Source organism: Scyliorhinus torazame, chromosome 12 (genome assembly GCF_047496885.1).
Source record: "Scyliorhinus torazame isolate Kashiwa2021f chromosome 12, sScyTor2.1, whole genome shotgun sequence".
NCBI classification, from domain to species: Eukaryota; Metazoa; Chordata; class Chondrichthyes; order Carcharhiniformes; family Scyliorhinidae; genus Scyliorhinus; species Scyliorhinus torazame.
The window spans coordinates 201,465,332-201,484,694 of NC_092718.1; the positions used below are offsets into that span (position 1 = coordinate 201,465,332).

General features: G+C 50.0%; 1 protein-coding gene across 6 annotated transcripts in view; it reads left to right on the forward strand.

The window, feature by feature from the left end:
* Positions 1–13,763, forward strand: part of dusp14 (dual specificity phosphatase 14) — a 36,187-nt gene extending 22,424 nt beyond the window's left edge. For 4 of the 6 annotated variants that reach the window (XM_072469670.1, XM_072469669.1, XM_072469671.1 and 1 more), the window contains one exon: positions 11,871–13,763. In XM_072469670.1, the coding sequence (XP_072325771.1) occupies positions 11,985–12,593 (609 nt within the window). In that variant the 5' untranslated portion in view covers positions 11,871–11,984 and the 3' untranslated portion in view covers positions 12,594–13,763. Of the gene's footprint in view, positions 1–143; positions 756–7,834; positions 7,858–11,870 lie in introns of those variants that run through there. The other 2 variants (XM_072469672.1, XR_011933697.1) reach the window with 2 other exon arrangements.
* The last annotated feature ends 5,600 nt before the right edge of the window (positions 13,764–19,363 follow it).

The following is a 19,363-nucleotide window of genomic DNA, read 5'->3' on the forward strand; positions in this document are numbered from 1 at the left end:
TCAACCTTCCATATGATGAGGTGTAACAATTATGCAGCTTTTAAGGTTGTTTTGGAACTGTGTCTTTACTGTAAATGAAAGATTTGGTGTGACCTGTTCAAAAGTGTGCCTGACAATATGCCTGGGTTGTTTGATTGTTCCAGATTAAAGGAAGGCTCAGAATGTTAAGATGTTGTGCACACTTAGCACACAGGCTACTGACACTGTCTCCAACAGTGGAGAGACCGTTTCGGCAAAAAGTTGAAAATCAAGTTGTAAACAGTTGTGCTTTTAAACTGTCCACCTCCAAGATGAGATTTGGCATCTTAAAAGATAGCTGAGCAACATTACTACCTGGATACACGACCCTTGTGATTCACATTACCTTGGAGATAGGCTTTGAGAGGGGAAGGCTCTAAGATATCCCTGGAAAATGACTGGGTTAGTCTGCCAGGAGAGAGAAAGCAATACACTGTGGTTCACCATGCAGAAACGCAAGTGAGAATAATGGTCGGATTGAAAAGACCAAATTTATGAGTAGTTAAAATGAGAGTGGAAGATTCACATAACTTAGGAGGAAGAAACTCACTGAAAGAAGAAACTCCTGGTGAAAGAATCATCATTTGTAAAAGACAGTCCTGAGACTTAAAATTTCCCAGGCTAATAAAAGAATATAAGTAAACCCTCGGGAGATAAGAATCACCTTGGAGAATTGAATGTCTGCTTTAAAAGGACAGTGTAAGTATATTGTGAAGTGTGTTTGTGGTTGTGGAAAAATAAAGGAGAATTTTGTGCTTCAAAGTGTAATTGTCAACAAAGATAGTGTTTAATCATTAGTGCTTTTAGTCTTTTGTTACAGTAAAAGTATTTAAAATCTTGTGTCACCCTTTCTGCTAATAACTTAGTTTGAATTTCTTTTTAAAAAAGACACTGGTCTCCATAGAGATCATAATAGGGGGAGCTTCTGTGTGGAAATTGGCTGTCATAATTCATACAACGGGCACTACACTGTACTTAATAGTGTTAAAACATTGTGGGACATCCTGAGGTTGCGAAAGGCAGTATAGAAATGCAAGTGTGTCAATCATGGCTCCGTGGTAGCAGTCTTTCTTAATCACAAGGTGCAACTTTAAGACTTGAACACAACAATCAGGGCAGTACTGAGGGAAGGCTGTGCCGTCAGAGGTGCAGTCTTTTGAATCAGATTTTAAACTTAAGCCCCCATCTGCCTACTCATTTGGATGTAAAAGATTCCCTGGCACTATTTTGAGGAAGAGCAGGGAAGTTAACCTCTGTGCTCTGGCCAATATTTATCTCAACGCCGCAGAGAAGCAGATTATCTGGTCTTTATCACACTTTGCTGTTTGTTGGTGTCAGCTGGACACACATTGAGAGCTGCGTTTCCTGCATTACAACAGTGGCTACAGTTCAAAAAGTACTCCATCTGTATTGTAAAGCATTTTGAAACGTTTGGCAATACAAGTGCAGGTTGTTTTTTTTTTTGCTACTTGTTTTATCTAGACTGTCATTGAGAATTGGGTGAGGACTGACACTACAGAGCGATGTAAACATGGCCATAAATGCTGGCCCAGCCAGCGACACCCACGTCTCATGAATGGGGAAAACAATATTGCTGTCAAGGCAATGGGGAGCGTGCAGAAGAAAGATTGAGTAGATTAGGCCTATATTCCTGAGAATTTAGGAGAATGAGCAATCATCCCATTGAAGTAAATAAGATTCTTTCAGGGGCTTGACAGGGAAAATGTTGAGGGTGTTTCTCATTGGCCAGGGAGTCCAGAATTAGGGGTCATATTGAACCATTTAGAACCGGGATGAGGAAAAATTGCCTTACTCAAAGGATTATGAATTCTGATCAGCTTTCTTCCTCTTTTATCATTTTATTTTTTTGGTCATCCTTTGCTGGCTTCTAAAGCAGAGAATCATCGAGTCATAGACGTTACAGTGCAGAAGGAGGCCATTCAGCCCATCTAGTCGGCACTGGCCCTTGGAAAGAGCACCCGTATTAAGCCCACACCTCCACCCTATCCCTGTAACCCAGTAACCCCATCCAATGTTTTTGGACACTCGGGGCAATTTGGCATGGCCAATCCACCTAACCCGCACATCTTTGGACTGTGGGAGGAAACCGGAGCACCCGGAGGAAACCCACGCCGACACGGGAAGAACGTGCAGACTCCGCACAGACAGTGACCCAGCCCCAAGAGAAGATAACATTGGTTTTATTTACCTTATTTAAACTTTAAGACCAAAATAAATAAACAAACATAATTAACCACCTTTTCTCAAAATCCTAGCAACTTCAATAATGTCTTGCTGGAATCTGGAGCGTCTGTAAGAGATGTGTGTGTCGGGGGGGGGGGGGGGGGGGGGGAGCTTGATGTCATAATCATTGAAAACATGAGGGGTATAAACTTAACATTGAAGAGAAATGGGAAACGAGCTGTCTTCAAAATGGAAGATTGGAGCAAATAAAATGGCGGTACGGACAAAAGAAGTACTGTGCAAAGAACTTGGAAAAAATAATATTCATATTCAGAAGGGTTACATCTGTGAAATATAAAAAGGGTGGAATAATTGGAGATGATGTGTGAAAACTGCAGCTGCTTTCAAAAGCCAACCATCTGTTTTTTCTGAACCATGCCACAAAATATTAACTCTTGCCCCCCTTTGTTTAAAAAAAATATTGTATAGTAGAAGCTCCACACCACCCTGGGAGCAGGAGAAGATGACGAGGGGGGGGCTGCACTCCCACTGGGAGCAGTCTCTCGTGTTTGCAGACACCAGCTTAGAGGATGGGGCTTCAGGAGAGTCTTCAGCTGGAGCTGCACCTCAAACCCAAGCTGGGGCAGGGGTAGGATGGCTCAGGAATGAGCTGGCTGGAGACGGGGCTCGTATCTTCACTGGATCATGCTGCGTAGTGGTGAAGAATTTGAGAGCTCACCAGACAAAAGATGTTGCTGGCAAATCACATGGGCCATTTTAAGTGAGTGGTGCGTGCCAGAAAGGCTGTGCACAGTGTCAAACATTGAGCGAGTGGTCACCTCTAGGAGACAACACAGGAGGCCCCACTGTGATGGAGCCTCTGCCGATGACTTTGATGGAATCTCGGGCAGCTGTCCTCTGGCTTGGAGCTCGAACCTCTCCTCTGGCTTCTAAATCCTGAAGGAGACACTGGATAGGGCACCAGGAGCCTCCCAACTTGCGCTCTGATCTTGTGCAGAGCACTGAGAGTGGGTGAATCTCCATCCCCTGGGAGTGGCATTAGCTCCATGGAAACGGCTCCTGCTGCCCTTTTCTCAGGGTGGCACCGTGGCGGGTCACCCACCAGACTCTCAGCCAGTGCTGCTGTTGGTGCCAGGCACCCAACTCTCCCAGAACGTTCAGGTTGAAACAAGATCCCAGAAATCTGCAGGTGATTGGTGGCCCAAGATGTCCGAGGTTGCCCAACATGGTCATCTCCAATGGCCTCGGTGGGAATTCACTCACCTTCCACCTCCCATACAATAGTCGCTGTTGAGCCATCTTGTAGAAGTACCAGAATTGGTGCAGCATTAAACAGCCACCATGTCAGTGTGTGGGTCTATAATTCCATTGCATCGTAAATATTCCTCATCTGATGAATGGTTTATAGAGCCTTTGGTTTTTTGCCAAACGGGCAGTGCGGTGGCGCAGTGGTTAGCACTGCTGTCACACGGTGCCGAGGTCCCAGGTTCGATCCCAGCCCCGGGTCACTGTCCGTGTGGAGTCTGCACATTCTCCCCGTGTTTGCGTGGGTCTCACCCCCACAACCCAAAAAGATGTGCAGGGTAGGTGGATTGGCCACACTAAATTGCCCCTTAATTGGAAAAATGATTTGGGTACTGTTATATATTTTTTTAAGCTTGTTTTTTCTGCTAAGTACCCTGCGATATCGGCTCTCTGTATAACCATTGTATAGAGGGAGAGAGGCGCATTCCTTTATCTCTCCTTCCAAATCCGAAGCTGGACTGTAACCCTGCTGTTTAATGCTGTTATGCATCTGCTGCTCAATATTTTGCAAAGCATTGTGCATCATATTGAAATTTGAAATGACACTGTTGGTGTGTATTTCCCTTTTGGAAGCAAAGTCTGATTCCAGAACAAGGTGCTGTGGACCATATTCTCCCTCAGCAGCAGCTTCTGTAAACAGTTTATGCTGGCACAGAGCCGAAGGCTCTCCTCATAGCCTTCAATGACATCCTATTTAGGCCGATACCAAATACCAGCTGAATGAATCTTTTGAACAAAGCCAAAATCATCCAACTGTTGAATTCATGGACTTGCTGTGAAAAAAAACAATGTTCTCTCTTGAGCAAAGCTGCAAGTAGAACAGGTTTATAAATACTTAATCTCACAATGTGCATTATTAATTTGTAATAAACATGGGTAAACAATGTTTTGTGGTCTGCCGTTGTCACCCTCCGAAGTTCTGTCTTTCATTCTGAATCATAAATAATTCTGACCTCTGTTCTCCTGAGCGAAGCACTCATCCAGTAATTCGAAATTGCACTATAAGTTGGGAATGGAGATCAATTGGGGAGTATGGAGTGAGGCACTGCGAAGGGTAAACGGGACCTCCTCTTGTGCAAGGATGAGCCTGATACAGTTTAAGGGGTGCACAGGGTGCATATGACTCGGGCGAGAATGAATGGGTTCTTCCAGGGGGTAGCAGATGAGTGTGAGAGGTGTGGGCGGGGGCCAGCGAATCACGCACACATATTTTGGGGTTGCTAAAAATTGGGCAGATTCTGGGCGGGAGTGTTCGCGGTCTTAGCCAGGATAGTGGAGGAGGAGGTGGACCCAGACCCTTTTGGTGGCGATATTTGGGGTCTCCGAGAAGCCAGAGCTCATGGAGAGGAGGAAGGCTGATGTCATGGCCTTCACCTCTCTGATTGCACGCCGATGAATTTTGCTGGAGTGCGGTCGGCATCGCCACCGGGGGTAGCAACTTGGTTGGGTCACCTGTATGACTTTCTGCGGTTAGAGAAGATAAAGTATGAGTTAAGGGGCTCAGCAGGGGATTTTGAGAAAAGGTGGGGGATGTTTGTGACTGTGTTTGAGGAGCTGTTCGTTGCAGGGGGTGGGGGGAGGGGCGGGGGAGGGGGATGAAAAAGGAGAAAAATCTGTACAAACTGTATAGCTGATTGTTGGGAAGTATGTTTCCTGGGGTGTTTATTTGCTGTAACCTACTTTGATACAAGTTTGTAATAAAATGCGTTTAAAAAAAAAAAAGAAATTGCACTATAAGACCAGAAGACACAGGATCAGAATTAGGCCACTCGGCCCATCAAGTCTGCTCCACCATTCAATCATGGCTGACATTTTCTCATCCTCATTCTCCTGCCTTAACCCCTGATCCCCTTATCAATCAAGAACCTATCTATCTCCGTCGCAATTTGGCCTCCACAGCTTTCTACGGCAAAGAGTTCCACGGATTCACCACCCTCTGGCTAAAGAAATTCCTCTTCATCTCTGTTTTAAAGGATCGTCCCTTTAGTCTGAGATGATGTCCTCTGGTGATTGAAACATCCTCTCCACATCCACTCTATCCAGGCCTCGCAGTATCCTGTAACTGAAGATCTCTGAGTTTACCTGTGTAACTTTAAACATCGAGATGGGTTATAAATGGTCATAACACACTGGGCACATATATCAACACCTGTAACAACACTTTAAAATACCTTGGCCATAAAGCATTTTTGAACACCCCGAGATGTCAGGCAAGTTGCTGTGCAATTGCCTATTTCTTCTTAATCGCCAATTATGCTAGCTTAACTCTTTCAAAATTAGCTGAGAATCTAGTTTAGGAGGAGCCAGATATTATACTGAGATCACAGAAGAGTGCATCTGTACCTGCAAAGAGCAAATACAGATGGATTTAATATGCTTTAGGTGTGGGCTCGTCAATCGAATCCCAAAACGTTAACCAGGCTTTTCTTTTTATGCATCGCCTCTCAACCCTTTGGGCCAAGATCTAGTGTCAGATTGAGCCCAAGATGAGGTCTTTTCTTGTCAGCTTGAATCTTGTGTATCCCTCTTGTGGAGACCATGAATTGGCTTCAATTTGAATTTGAATTGGTTTTTGGAGCAAGCATTGAGATGAATTGAGGGTTTTCCCTGTCCACTCTGCACATTGGCTTTGTAACTTTAAGGATGGGACATATAAAAAATTACATTCTTTTTATACATGTTGACCGATCTCTTGGGTAGAATCATAGAATCTACAATGCAGAAGGAGACCATTCGGCCCATTGGGTCTGCACCGGTCCTTGGAAAGAGCAGCCTACCCAAGCCCACACCTCCACCCTATCCCCGTAACCCCACCCAATCTTTTTGGACACTAAGGGCAATTTAGCATGGCCAATCCACCTAACCTGCACATCTTTGGACTGTGGGAGGAAACCAGAGCTCCCGGAGGAATCCCACGCAGACGCGGGGAGAATTTGCAGACCACACAGACAGTGACCCAAGCTGGGAATCGAACCTGGGACCCTGGAGCTGTGAAGCAACAGTGCTAACCACTGTGCTACCGTGTCGCCCACGGTAATTCTATCTTTTTCTGTATTTTGTCTCACCTTGTTTGACTTTTTAATGTATTTAAATTAAATAGCATGTTTATAAGTTTTAATCTTCCTTGCTGAATGACTTTGTAACCATGGGATATACACATGGATTGTTCCGGATCTGTTTATTGGAGCAGGTCTAGCACCGTTAGAAAGGTGGATGTGTTGCCATCCAGAAGCTGAGAATTTCTGACTTTTCACAAAGCTTATTGGCCGCACTCTGCAGTGTTTTTACATCTCTTTTCGATTTATTAAGGATTTGAGGGAAGTCCTTCAGTCTACAAAGGGGGAGATCAGAATTTATTTTAATGGAAAGGCTTGTTGAAGAGTATAGAGTGCACTAACTACAAGTTATTGCAAGTGAATCAATCGTATGGCCCACCTGGTGTATGTGGGCGTTTTAGTCTCCATTCGATTCCCCTTCCCTCATCTTGGCCTATCAACGTAACCTATTCCTTCCTCCCTCAGTCATAAATGGAAACAATTAAATCATTGAAGAAATATCATTAATTAAAGGAAATAGAGTAGGTAATTCAGCGTGGATGAAGAACACTGGGTTCAATGCGTCTTGTGCCTCTGTGTCGAAGGTTCTCGAGTTCTGCTGGACTAGTGGGTCCAGCTCCATTGCTCAGGATGATTTTGAAAAGGTACTGTCACCATGGTAACCACACGAGCTATTTCTGTGCAATCTCCCTGTTTCTGAACTGCATTGCGGGAAGCCAACATCTCTGAATGCTTCCTTCCACTCGCCGCGTTGAAGGAAGTATCCTGCATCCACCCTGGTGAGATTTCTTGTACAGATCATCTGAGGGGAGTGGGGGGTGCACCTCATGAGCAGTTTCTTCTGCAGCTTGGGTGGCTGTGGAACTGGCTACCACAGAAAGCAATACTGAAGAGACGGCCGGATAGGAAATGAGGGAGAAATCGATAGAATGATATATTGAAGAAATGTGGAGGAGGCTCGTGTGGAGCATTCACATCAAAACGAGGAGCTGTTGTGTGAAATGGGCTAATTCTGTATTAGAGGGACTTGTATTATTCGTAATGCTCTGTTGCTTCCCTTAATGATGGGATTTGGGGAAAAGAGTTCTATTTATTGACTACAGTGAGTTTTCTGGCTTGGTTTATGGGCCTAAGCCAGGAAGCCTGAGGGTGGATGGATCCTAAGGCCTACAGTCGCCATCTTGCCTGAGCTGCTGGTGCTGGTTCCAATGTGGCAGCTTTTTGAGGCAAAACAGAGAGTGATGTTGGTTCACTTGCAAGAAGAGACCCTTCGGTAAGTCCTGAGAATGAAGGAATTGCAGGGTATTTGGTTGAGGGGTTTGAATTGGGGGTGGGGTTGGAATTGGTGCAGGGTTTGGGGGGGTGGAGTGGAATTGGTGCAGGATTTGAGGAGGGGGTGGAATTGGTGCAGGATTTTGGGGTGGGGAGTGAGGAACAGGGTTTGGGGGGGGTGGAATTGGTGCAGGATTTGGGGAGGGGGTTGAATTGGTGCAGGATTTGGGGATGGGGAGTGAGGAACAGGGTTTGGGGGGGTGGAATTGGTGCAAGGCTTGGGGGGTGGAGTGGAATTGGTGCAGGATTTGGGGAGGGGGTGGAATTGGTGCAGGGTTTGGGGGGGATGGAATTGGTGCAAGGTTTGGGGGGGACTGGAATTGGTGCAAGGTTTGGGGGGGTGGAGTGGAATTGGTGCAGGATTTGAGGAGGGGGTGGAATTGGTGCAGGGTTTGGGGGGGATGGAATTGGTGCATGGTTTGGGGAGGGGGGAGGCTGGGATGGGTGCTGGGTTTGGGGGGTGCGGTTGGCAAGAAGAGAGTTGATGGTGATTCCTGGGTCACACTCTGCCTGTCTCTGCAGGAACAATTTTTAAACAGACAGATTCTTTACTCACCTAGAATTAGTGGTCATGGGGATGAGTGGGAGACAAGTTACAGGCCTGAAGCCTGCTCTTCATATCGGCAATAAATCCATTTCTGGTCCTTCACCAGGCAGTAAGCCCGTAACTTATATGTTTAAGAGTCCTACAAGTTGAGCAATGTGGCCAATGCCTACACAAACCTGGCGATGGATGTCCCATTTGAAGGAAATTCGGCATGTCCACATTAACTCTTACCAACTTTTACAGATTCACGATAAAAAGCCTACCTGGCTGCATCACAGCCTGGTATAGCAACAGTTTGGCCCAAGACCGCACAAAACTTCAGAGAGTCGTGAACACAGCCCAGTTCATCACACAAACCTGCCTCCCATCCATTGACTCCGTCTACACCTCCCGCTGCCTGGGGAAAGCGGGCAGCATAATCAAAGACCCCTCCCATCCGGCCTACTCACTCTTCCAACTTCTTCCATCGGGCAGGAGATACAGAAGTCTGAGAACACGCACGAACAGACTCAAAAACAGCTTCTTCCACGCCGTTACCAGACTCCTAAACGACCCTCTTATGGACTGACCTCATTAACACTACACCCCTGTATGCTTCACCCGATGCCGGTGTTTATGTAGTTACATTTTGTACCTTGTGTTGCCCTATTATGTATTTTCTTTTATTTCCTTTTCTTTTCATGAACTTAATGATCTGTTGAGCTGCTCGCAGAAAAATACTTTTCACTGCACCTCGGTACACGTGACAATAAACAAAATTCTAATCCAATCCAATGTACATTGTGACAATTTTACACCTGTAAAACAGGCTCCATAAACATAAATTTCTACCCCACTGTGTCTCCTCAAAAGCATACGAGAGAACAGCCTTGTTGTACACTTCTGTCCCTTGTAAATCAGATATCTGGATAAAATTGTTCTGATCATGAATACAAAAAATTTGCAAATAAACAAAAACCAATTTGATTTTGAATATTGAATTGGGCCACAGTCCAGTGTGATCTGTTGCTAAGCAGCCATGTCAGTCTGTTTTCTGTACTGTAGTTAATGTTATGAAAATCTTCCTCTTTGAATTAACATCCTGATTACACGTCAGCCTTGTGTTGGTGGAATTTCTTTTTAATAAGCGGCTTATGTTAATAGGGAGATTATTGCAGAACATTTCCCAGGGGCTTTTGCGTGTCTACATCTCAAGACGTCAGTGGCTCAGGAGGGCTTTCTCAAGGGCAATTAGGGATGGGCAATAAATGCTGGCTTAGCCAGTGATGCCCATTAACGGGTAAAAGAAAATGTGGGGGGTGAGGAACGTGGATGAAATTTTATGGACGCTGAGAATGTTTCTCTTTTTCATTTTTCCTCTCGCCTTTCTCCTTTTTATCTCTTCTTTCTCTCCCCATCACTATCCCTGCTTTTTGCCACCTCTCCCTCTGCCGCTGTCACTTCTGTTTTTTTTTACATACCCACCCTATCTCTCGCCAGGGTCTTAATTTGTGTATCATTATAGAACATAGAACATAGAAAAATACAGCACAGAACAGGCCCTTCGGCCCACGATGTTGTGCCAAACCTTTGTCCTAGATTAATCATAGATTATCATTGAATTTACAGTGCAGAAGGAGGCCATTCGGCCCATTGAGTCTGCACCGGCTCTTGGAAAGAGCACCCGACCCAAAGTCAATACCTCCACCCAACACTAAGGGCAATTTTGGACACTAAGGGCAATTTATCATGGCCAATCCACCTAACCTGCACATCTTTGGACTGTGGGAGGAAACCGGAGCACCTGGAGGAAACCCACGCAGACACGGGGAGGATGTGCAGACTCCGCACAGACAGTGACCCAAGCCGGAATCGAACCTGGGACCCTGGCGCTGTGAAGCCACAATGCTAGCCACAATGCTGCCGTGCTGCCCATTATAGAGTAAGGGGCTCTGTTTCAATCCATAGATTTTTAGCAGCTCGGCCAACAATCACGAATAATACCTCTACTGTTTAGGAGCACAAATCATTTTAATGGGACGTTTTTTGAAGGCAATAGCTGGGGGGAGGGAGGAGGGGGGAGGGAGGGGGGGGGGGGAGGAGCGAGGACACACCAAAAGCACTGTCCAACCCTGGAGATGTGAGGAACCCTGGAAACCCTCACAGACCCCAGACCTATTCCCATCCATAATTCCCTGATACATTTTCCACTGGAACGAGGATGGAGGTTGGAATATGGAAGGTGAGTTCACCTGGGATTTTTTTCCACTTATGTGGAATTGCTGTGGGGCGGGGAGAGGACAGGTCAAAGGGGCACGACTGGGATAGATCCCGGCCTATTTTTGGGAATTCCTCAACTGTTCCAGGTCAACTGGCAGGGTATGTGGAATTTTGGTGGGGGGGGGAGAGAATGGGGCAGTAGGGGGGGAACCAGTAATGGGGTGGGGGGGGGGGGGAGGTAGGGGAAGAGAGGGGAGAGGTGGGGTGGGGGGGGGGGTAGGGGAAGAGAGGGGAGACGTTATATGTTCTGAAGGAAATTAATGTTTGTGTGTTGACCCGCCCCCCCCCCCCTCCCCACCCCTCACAGACTGGAAAAGGTGGCGAGGCTCTAGGACTTGTCTGCCTTCATTACCCTATTCTCCTCCTCGCTGAGTGGAACGACCCTGAGGTTTGCACTGTGCTCATGACCAGAATAATCAAAGGGATGAGGCTTGCCTCCCCCAGTCACTGTGCCCGGCACCGTATTCAGCAGTAATATCCGCCCAACCAATCCCAAGTCTACAGAACTGTCAATAAGGGGAGATTTATTATTTTTTGACAGATCTGTGGCACTTACATTTGTGTTTGTTTTGATGAGTGTAACCAAAGTAATTGTTCAGAAGGCGACCCGGTGTTTGCCTTGCATGAGGAGGAAATCTAGTTGGTTTTACTTGATCAAGTTCAGCCTTTCCCTCTGTCCCCTTGGTCCGTGTATAGCTGCCCTTTCATTACAATTGTTTTGAGAGTTATGAGGTAGCGGAGGTAAGGAAAAGCACTGCTGCCCTCAATTCCGGGTTCAATTCCGGCCTCGGGCCTGTGTGGAGTTTGCACGTTCTCTCCGTGTCTGCGTGGGTTTCCTCCGGGTGCTCCGGTTTCCTCCCACAGTCCAAAGATGTGCAGGTTAGGTGGATTGGCTATGATCAGCCTGCAGGGTCACAGGAATAGGGTGGGGCAGTGAGTCTAGGTTGGCTGCTCTTTTTTGGAGTGTTCATCCTGTCTCGATGGGCCGAACAGCCTCCTGCACTGTAGGGATTCTATCTGACAACCGTCTGGAGAATTTTTATCTTTGCCATTCGATTTTGAAGGACAATATATTGTTGACTAGTTCTCTCTCCCCATTGGGACTGTTGGCCACGATTGCAATAACATTCTGACACACTGTTTTTCAGGATCAATAACATGAGCAGAAGGGCAGCCGTGTGGCTGAGAGCTTAATCCCAGTGGAGACGTTTGGAGCCAGGCCTTTTAGCATTTCCTTTGCCACCCACTCGTCAAAGGACAACATGAGTTCCCGGAGCCAAAGCTTCTTCCACCGGACCCCACCCGGCCCCTCTTCCAAACCCCGGCTGGTAACTGGGGGAGTCCTGGGCGGGATCGCTCAGATCACCCCCTGCCTCTACCTCAGCAGTGGCAACGCGGCCACCAACCGCAACCTGGTGCTGTCCAAGGGCGTTACCTGCATCATTAACGCCACCATGGAGATCCCCAATGCCAACTGGCCCGAGGTGGAGTATGTCAAGGTGCCCGTCGCCGACCTGCCCCACGCCCCCATCTCCCTCTACTTCGACAGCATCGCGGACAAGATCCACAGCGTCAGTAAGAAGCACGGCTCGGCCCTGGTGCACTGTGTGGCCGGCGTCAGCCGCTCCGCCTCCCTCTGCATCGCCTACCTGATGAAGTTCCACAAGATCTCCCTCCTGGAGGCTCACAACTGGGTCAAGTCCCGCCGCCCCATCATCCGGCCCAACGTAGGCTTCTGGAGGCAACTCATCGAGTATGAACGCAAACTGTTCGGCAAGAACAGCGTTAAAATGCTGCAGTCCCCCATTGGGGTCATCCCTGACATTTACGAAAAGGAAACCAGGAACCTCGCTCCTTTCTGGGGCATTTAACACCAGTCGGGGGACTCAGCTGCTATTGTTTCTCTTACAACACCAGAGGATCTGATGGAAAATATTAACACGTAGACACTGCTAAATCCATCCTAAATGGATTGAACCTCAACTTTCCAAAAGACCCTCAGATTAAACCAGTGATTTCCAATCCATGCAAAGTCCAGCTTGAATAGTGGAATTGATTTCTTTGTATTTATTTTTGAACTTAGGTGTATTTCTCAAAGTTTAATTCTGATTAATTATTTTACCTTTCGATGTTTTCAACCACAGCCCTTCCTATTAACCTCTCTGATAGTGAAGTGGACCAGCTGTTAGGACTTTCGATTGGAGAGGTCCTGCTAGATGTGAGGACAGTTGTGTACAAACTTGGAGCCCCCAGAGTCTCCTCCTCCTCGCATCAATCCAGCTGCTGCTGTGAACCTGGCAAGATCGTAGCTGCAGTTCCTCTCTGCAAACTGTAAATATATATGACCCTATTTGCACTCGTTGCCTAATTGTTGCGTCCTGTGTACGACCTTTTTTTTTCGTATGAGGACGACCCGAAGCCAGCAGAGATTGTTAAATGGAATGATGTGCAGACAGTGAAATATAAAAGGGCGCTACTGTGATTTATGTGGGAGAATTCGACCCCCGTTGCAGAACAGCCCGGGCAAAACTTGGAAGGGTCTGTTGCAATGGAGAAAGGGTATTTGCATTTCCCGGCCCAGTGCTTCGATATTTACAGTGGCGTATGTTATTTTCTTACTCCTCGGGGGAGACAGGAGATTCCAGGTCTGCCCGCTCTCCGCGTGTGTCCGCACATTCCCTGTTGGGCGAGGCAGACCCTCCCTCGCCACAACGTGCACTTTCTACTCCCAGGGACTCGTTTCAACTGTACTTTTGGGCAGCTGCAGATCACGCAGACCGATCTGGGATTATCAAAGCTTTTGTCTTCTTCCCCCCCCCCCCCCCGCCCTTGAGCAGATCGTCTAAAATGATGTATTGATAGGTCAACGCTTGAGAGAACGGAGCGCAAGTAAATGGACAGTGCCAGAACACTGTCAATAAAATCAAATCTAGCTGCCCACCCGCTTATCTGTTTTCTTCGATGCGAATTGCAATGTAGGAAGCGGTCTAGCGCCAGCCTATAACTGAAAAAAATAAATAAAAGTGTTGTTTTGTATACAATGTTGTCCATTGGCCTACTTTGTCTTCATGCACTGGCTCCATTGATTCCACAGCACACTGCTAATAAACCAATCCTGTCTTCTCCGGCCCTGGGGCTAATGATACCTCAGTGTGATCTTCCAACTACCTGCAGAGTCTGTCATGTAAAGTAGCTACGCATGATGTTTATTATTGAAAGCAACATTCACTGCGCACACGGAGTGTACGCACCGAAAAAAACATTTCTATTGATGTCCTGCTGCAGTGTATAAGAACTGACTTTCTGGACTCTTTTAAGTCCTCTGCAGATCGGTGCCAGATAGCCCTAACATCAAATGGAAAATTCAGGGAATGCACAGAGGATTGCTGATTATCATTTTTAAAATAAATTTAGAGTACCCAATTATTTTTTCCAATTAAGGGGCAATTTAGAGTGTCCAATCCACCTAGCCTGCACGACTTTGGGTTGTGGGGGCGAAACCCACGCAGACACGGGGAGAATGTGCAAACTCCACACGGACAGTGACCCAGAGACAGGATCGAACCTGGGACCTCGGCGCCGTGAGGCTGCAGTGCTAACCCACTGCGCCACCGTGCTGCCCTGATTGCTGAGTATCTTAATGAAAAGGAAAGATCCACATTTCAAGTGTGATCCATCAGGTCGAGTCTTCTGTCTATTGCTGATCCATGCCAACTTCACACTCGGGGAATAGAGTTGCCAAGTTGCCCCTAATAAGGTTGACGTGAGGTCTCTACTTCTGGTGAATAATTAACGGAACAGTTAGTTCTTATTTAAAGTTATAAAACTATTGGACGTGGGGGAAAGCTGTTTGAGTTTATTTACTTTTGAATTAGCGTGGGAAGACGGGGTGTGTAGGGGGGGGGGTGGTGGTGTTGGGGTGTTTGATGACCAGTGGGGCGAGGGGGAGGGGTGGTGTTGGGCTGTTGGATGACCAGTGGGGTGAGGGATGGTGTTGGGTGACCAGTGGGGTGAGGGGGAAGGGTGGTGTTGGGCTGTTGGATGACCAGTGGGGTGAGGGGGAGGGATGGTGTTGGGTGACCAGTGGGGTGAGGGGGAGGGGTGGTGTTGCATGACTAGTGGGGTGAGGGGTATGTGGTGCTGGATGACCAGTGGGGTGAGGGGGTGGGTGGTGTTGGGTGACCAGTGGGGCGAGGGTGAGGGGTGGTGTGGGCTGCTGGATGACCAGTGGGGTGAGGGGGTGGGTGGTGTTGGGTGACCAGTGGGGTGAGGGGTGGTGTGGGCTGTTGGATGACCAGTGGGGTGAGGGGGTGGGTGGTATTGGATGACCAGTGGGGTGAGGGGGGTGGGTGGTGTTGGATGACCAGTGGGGTGAGGGTGAGGGGTGGTGTGGGCTGCTGGATGACCAGTAGGGTGAGGAGGTGGGTGGTGTTGGGTGACCAGTGGGGTGAGGGGTGGTGTGGGCTGTTGGATGACCAGTGGGGTGAGGGGGTGGGTGGTATTGGATGACCAGTGGGGTGAGGGGGAGGGTGGTGCTGGATGACCAGTGGGGTGAGGGGGTGGGTGGTGTTGGGTGACCAGTGGGGTGAGGGGAAGGGGGTAGTGCTGGATGACCAGTGGGGTGGTGTTGGGGTGTTGGATGCCCAGTGGACTGAGGGGGAGGGGTGGTGTTGGGGTGTTGGATGACCAGTGGGGTTGAGGGGTGGGTGGTGTTGGATGACCAGTGGGGTGAGGGGGTGGGTGGTGTTGGATGACCAGTGGGGTGAGGGGGAGGGTGGTGCTGGATGACCAGTGGGGTGAGGGGGAGGGTGGTGCTGGATGACCAGTGGGGTGAGGGGGTGGGTGGTGTTGGATGACTAGTGGGGTGAGGGGTATGTGGTGCTGGATGACCAGTGGGGTGAGGGGGTGGGTGGTGTTGGGTGACCAGTGGGGTGAGGGGAAGGGGGTAGTGCTGGATGACCAGTGGGGTGGTGTTGGGGTGTTGGATGACCAGTGGGGTGAGGGGGAGGGTTGGTGTTGGATGCCCAGTGGACTGAGGGGGAGGGGTGGTGTTGGGGTGTTGGATGACCAGTGGGGTTGAGGGGTGGGTGGTGTTGGATGACCAGTGGGGTGAGGGGGTGGGTGGTGTTGGATGACCAGTGGGGTGAGGGGGTGGGTGGTGTTGGATGACCAGTGGGGTGAGTGGGTGGGTGGTGTTGGATGACCAGTGGGGTGAGGGGGTGGGTGGTGTTGGATGACCAGTGGGGTGAGGGGGTGGGTGGTGTTGGATGACCAGTGGGGTGAGGGGGTGGGTGGTGTTGGATGACCAGTGGGGTGAGGGGGTGGGTGGTGTTGGATGACCAGTGGGGTGAGGGGGGTGGGTGGTGTTGGATGACCAGTGGGGTGAGGGGGTGGGTGGTGTTGGATGACCAGTGGGGTGAGGGGGTGGGTGGTGTTGGATGACCAGTGGGGTGAGGGGGTGGGTGGTGTTGGATGACCAGTGGGGTGAGGGGGTGGGTGGTGTTGGATGACCAGTGGGGTGAGGGGGTGGGTGGTGTTGGATGACCAGTGGGGTGAGGGGGTGGGTGGTGTTGGATGACCAGTGGGGTGAGGGGGTGGGTGGTGTTGGATGACCAGTGGGGTGAGGGGGTGGGTGGTGTTGGATGACCAGTGGGGTGAGGGGGTGGGTGGTGTTGGATGACCAGTGGGGTGAGGGGGTGGGTGGTGTTGGATGACCAGTGGGGTGAGGGGGTGGGTGGTGTTGGATGACCAGTGGGGTGAGGGGGTGGGTGGTGTTGGATGACCAGTGGGGTGAGGGGGTGGGTGGTGTTGGATGACCAGTGGGGTGAGGGGGTGGGTGGTGTTGGATGACCAGTGGGGTGAGGGGGTGGGTGGTGTTGGATGACCAGTGGGGTGAGGGGGTGGGTGGTGTTGGATGACCAGTGGGGTGGGATGGTCGTAGGTCGGTTGCTCAGGTGCAGCAACACTTTCAGAACCAACAGCATGCAGCACAGGATTTACCTCGGGCCGAACTCCTGTTGCTCCTTCAGTTTGAAACTACTTTTTTCTAATGTTGGGGTAAGCCCCACTGGGACGTGAAATTCCAGCAGGGTGTTTGAAGGAAGATTTCTTTTTTTTTTAAATAATTTTTATTGAGGATTTCACAAAATATCAACAACAGAATGAAGAAGGAACCCAATAGAATTAAATACAGAACAAAGTAAAACAACCCCCGTGTCCCCTTCCCCCTTATACATAAATAATAAATTAACACCCCGAATTAACACAAAGCAAACAAAACAAATATATACACCCCCTCAGATCCCCCAGGGTAAACAAAGAAAAGTAAAATAGAACCCCCCCCCCCCCCCCCCCCCCCCCCCCCCGCCCTGCTGCTGCTGACCATTGTCTACCGTTCTGCCAGGAAATCCAAGAACGGTTGTCACCGCCTGAAGAACCCTTGTACCGATCCCCTTAAGGCCAATTTCACCCTCTCCAATTTAATAAACCTCGCCATATCATTGATCCAGGATTCCACGCTTGGGGGCCTCGCATCTTTCCGCTGAAGGAGAATCCTTCGCCGGGCTACCAGGGTTGCAAAGGCCAGAATACCGGCCTCTTTCGCCTCCTGCACTCCCGGCTCCTCTGCCACCCCAAATATTGCGAGCCCCCAGCCCGGTTTGACCCTGGATCCTACCACCTTCGACACCGTCCTCACTAGGCCCTTCCAAAATTCCTCCAGCGCTGGGCATGCCCAGAACATGTGGGTGTGGTTTGCTGGGCTCCCTGAACATCTAACACACCTCTCCTCACCCCCAAAGAACCGGCTCATCCTCAACCGGAGATCCTCCCCTCTCCAACCCCCCCCCCCCCCCCCTCCCCCCGAGAGCACCCTGTCCTGTACTGTGCGTCCACCACTTGCCGCCTGGCAAACACCCTTACCTGTAAGTACCTAAAGGTGTTCCCCGGGGGGGAGCCCATACTTCTCCTCCAGCTCACCCAGGCACGCGAACTTCCCATCCACAAACAGGTCCCCCAACCTTCTTATACCTGCCCTGTGCCACCCCGAAAACCCTCCATCTATTCTCCCTGGGACAAACCGGTGGTTCCACCGTATTGGGGTCCCCCCTGTGCCGCCTCCACTGCCCCCAGATTTTGAGGGTAGCCGCCACCACCGGGCTCGTGGTATACCTCATTGGAGGGAGCGGCAGTGGCGCCGCTGCCAGTGCCTCCAGACTCGTACCCTCACAAGACGCCGTCTCCAGTCTCTTCCATGCAGCCCCCTCCCCCTCCATCACCCACTTGCGCACCATCACCACATTGGTGGCCCAGTAGTACCCACAGAGGTTGGGCAATGCCAGCCCCCTCCCATGCCTACTCCACTCCAGGAACACCCTTCTCACCCTCGGAGTCCTCGCGCCCACACAAACCCCGTTATGCTCCTGTTGACCCGCCTAAAGAAGGCCTTCGGGATAAGAATGGGGAGGCACTGGAACAGGAACAAAAACCTTGGGAGCACCGTCATCTTAACTGACTGCACCCTACCCTCCAGGGACAGCGGCAACACGTCCCACCTCTTAAACTCCTCCTCCATTTGCTCCACTAGCCTCGTGAAATTAAGTCTATGCGGGGCCCCCCAGCTCCTGGCCACCTGGACCCACAAAAATACCTGAAGCTCCTCTTCGCCCTATATAGTGGGAGCGCGCCAATCCCCCTCTCCTGGTCCCCTGGGTGAACCACGAACAACTCGCTCTTCCCCATATTGAGCTTGTACCCTGAGAAATCCCCGAACTCCCTGAGGATCCTCATTACCTCCGGCATTCCCCTCACCGGGTCCGCCACATATAGCAGCAAGTCGTCCGCGTAGAGCGACACCCTATGCTCCTCCCCACCCCGCACCAGCCCCCTCCAGTTCCTCGACTCCCTCAGTGCCATAGCCAGGGGGTCAGTCGCCAGTGCGAAGAGCAGGGGGGACAGAGGACACCCCTGCCTCGTCCCTCGATGCAAGCGAAAGTATTCAGACCTCCTCTTGTTCGTGGCCACACTCGCCATCGGGACCTCGTACAGCAGCCGAACCCACCTGACAAACCCCTCCCCAAACCCGAACCTCTTCAGCACCTCCCACAGGTACCCCCACTCTACCCTATCGAAGGCCTTCTCAGCGTCCATTGCCACCACTATCTCCGCCTCCTCCCTCGCCGGCATCATAATAACGTTCAGGAGCCTCCGCACATTCGCGTTCAACTGCCTCCCCTTCACGAACCCCGTCTGGTCTTTGTGGATCACCTGCGGCACACAATGCTCAATTCTCGTGGCTAAGACCTTCGCCAGCACCTTGGCATCTACGTTTAACAATGAAATCGGCCTGTAAGACCAACACTGCAGGGGATCCTTGTCCCGCTTCAGGATCAAAGATATGAGTGCCCGGGACATCGTCGGGGGCAAAGCCCCCCCCTCCCTTGCCTCATTGAAGGTCCTAACTAGCAACAGGCCCAACAGGTCCACATATTTTTTGTAGAATTCGACCGGGAAACTGTCCGGCCCCGGTGCCTTCCCTGCCTGCATGCTCCCTATCCCTTTGGCCAGCTCCTCCAGCCCAATCGGGGCCCCCAATCCCACCACCAATCCCTCCTCCACCTTCGGAAACCTCAATTGGTCCAGA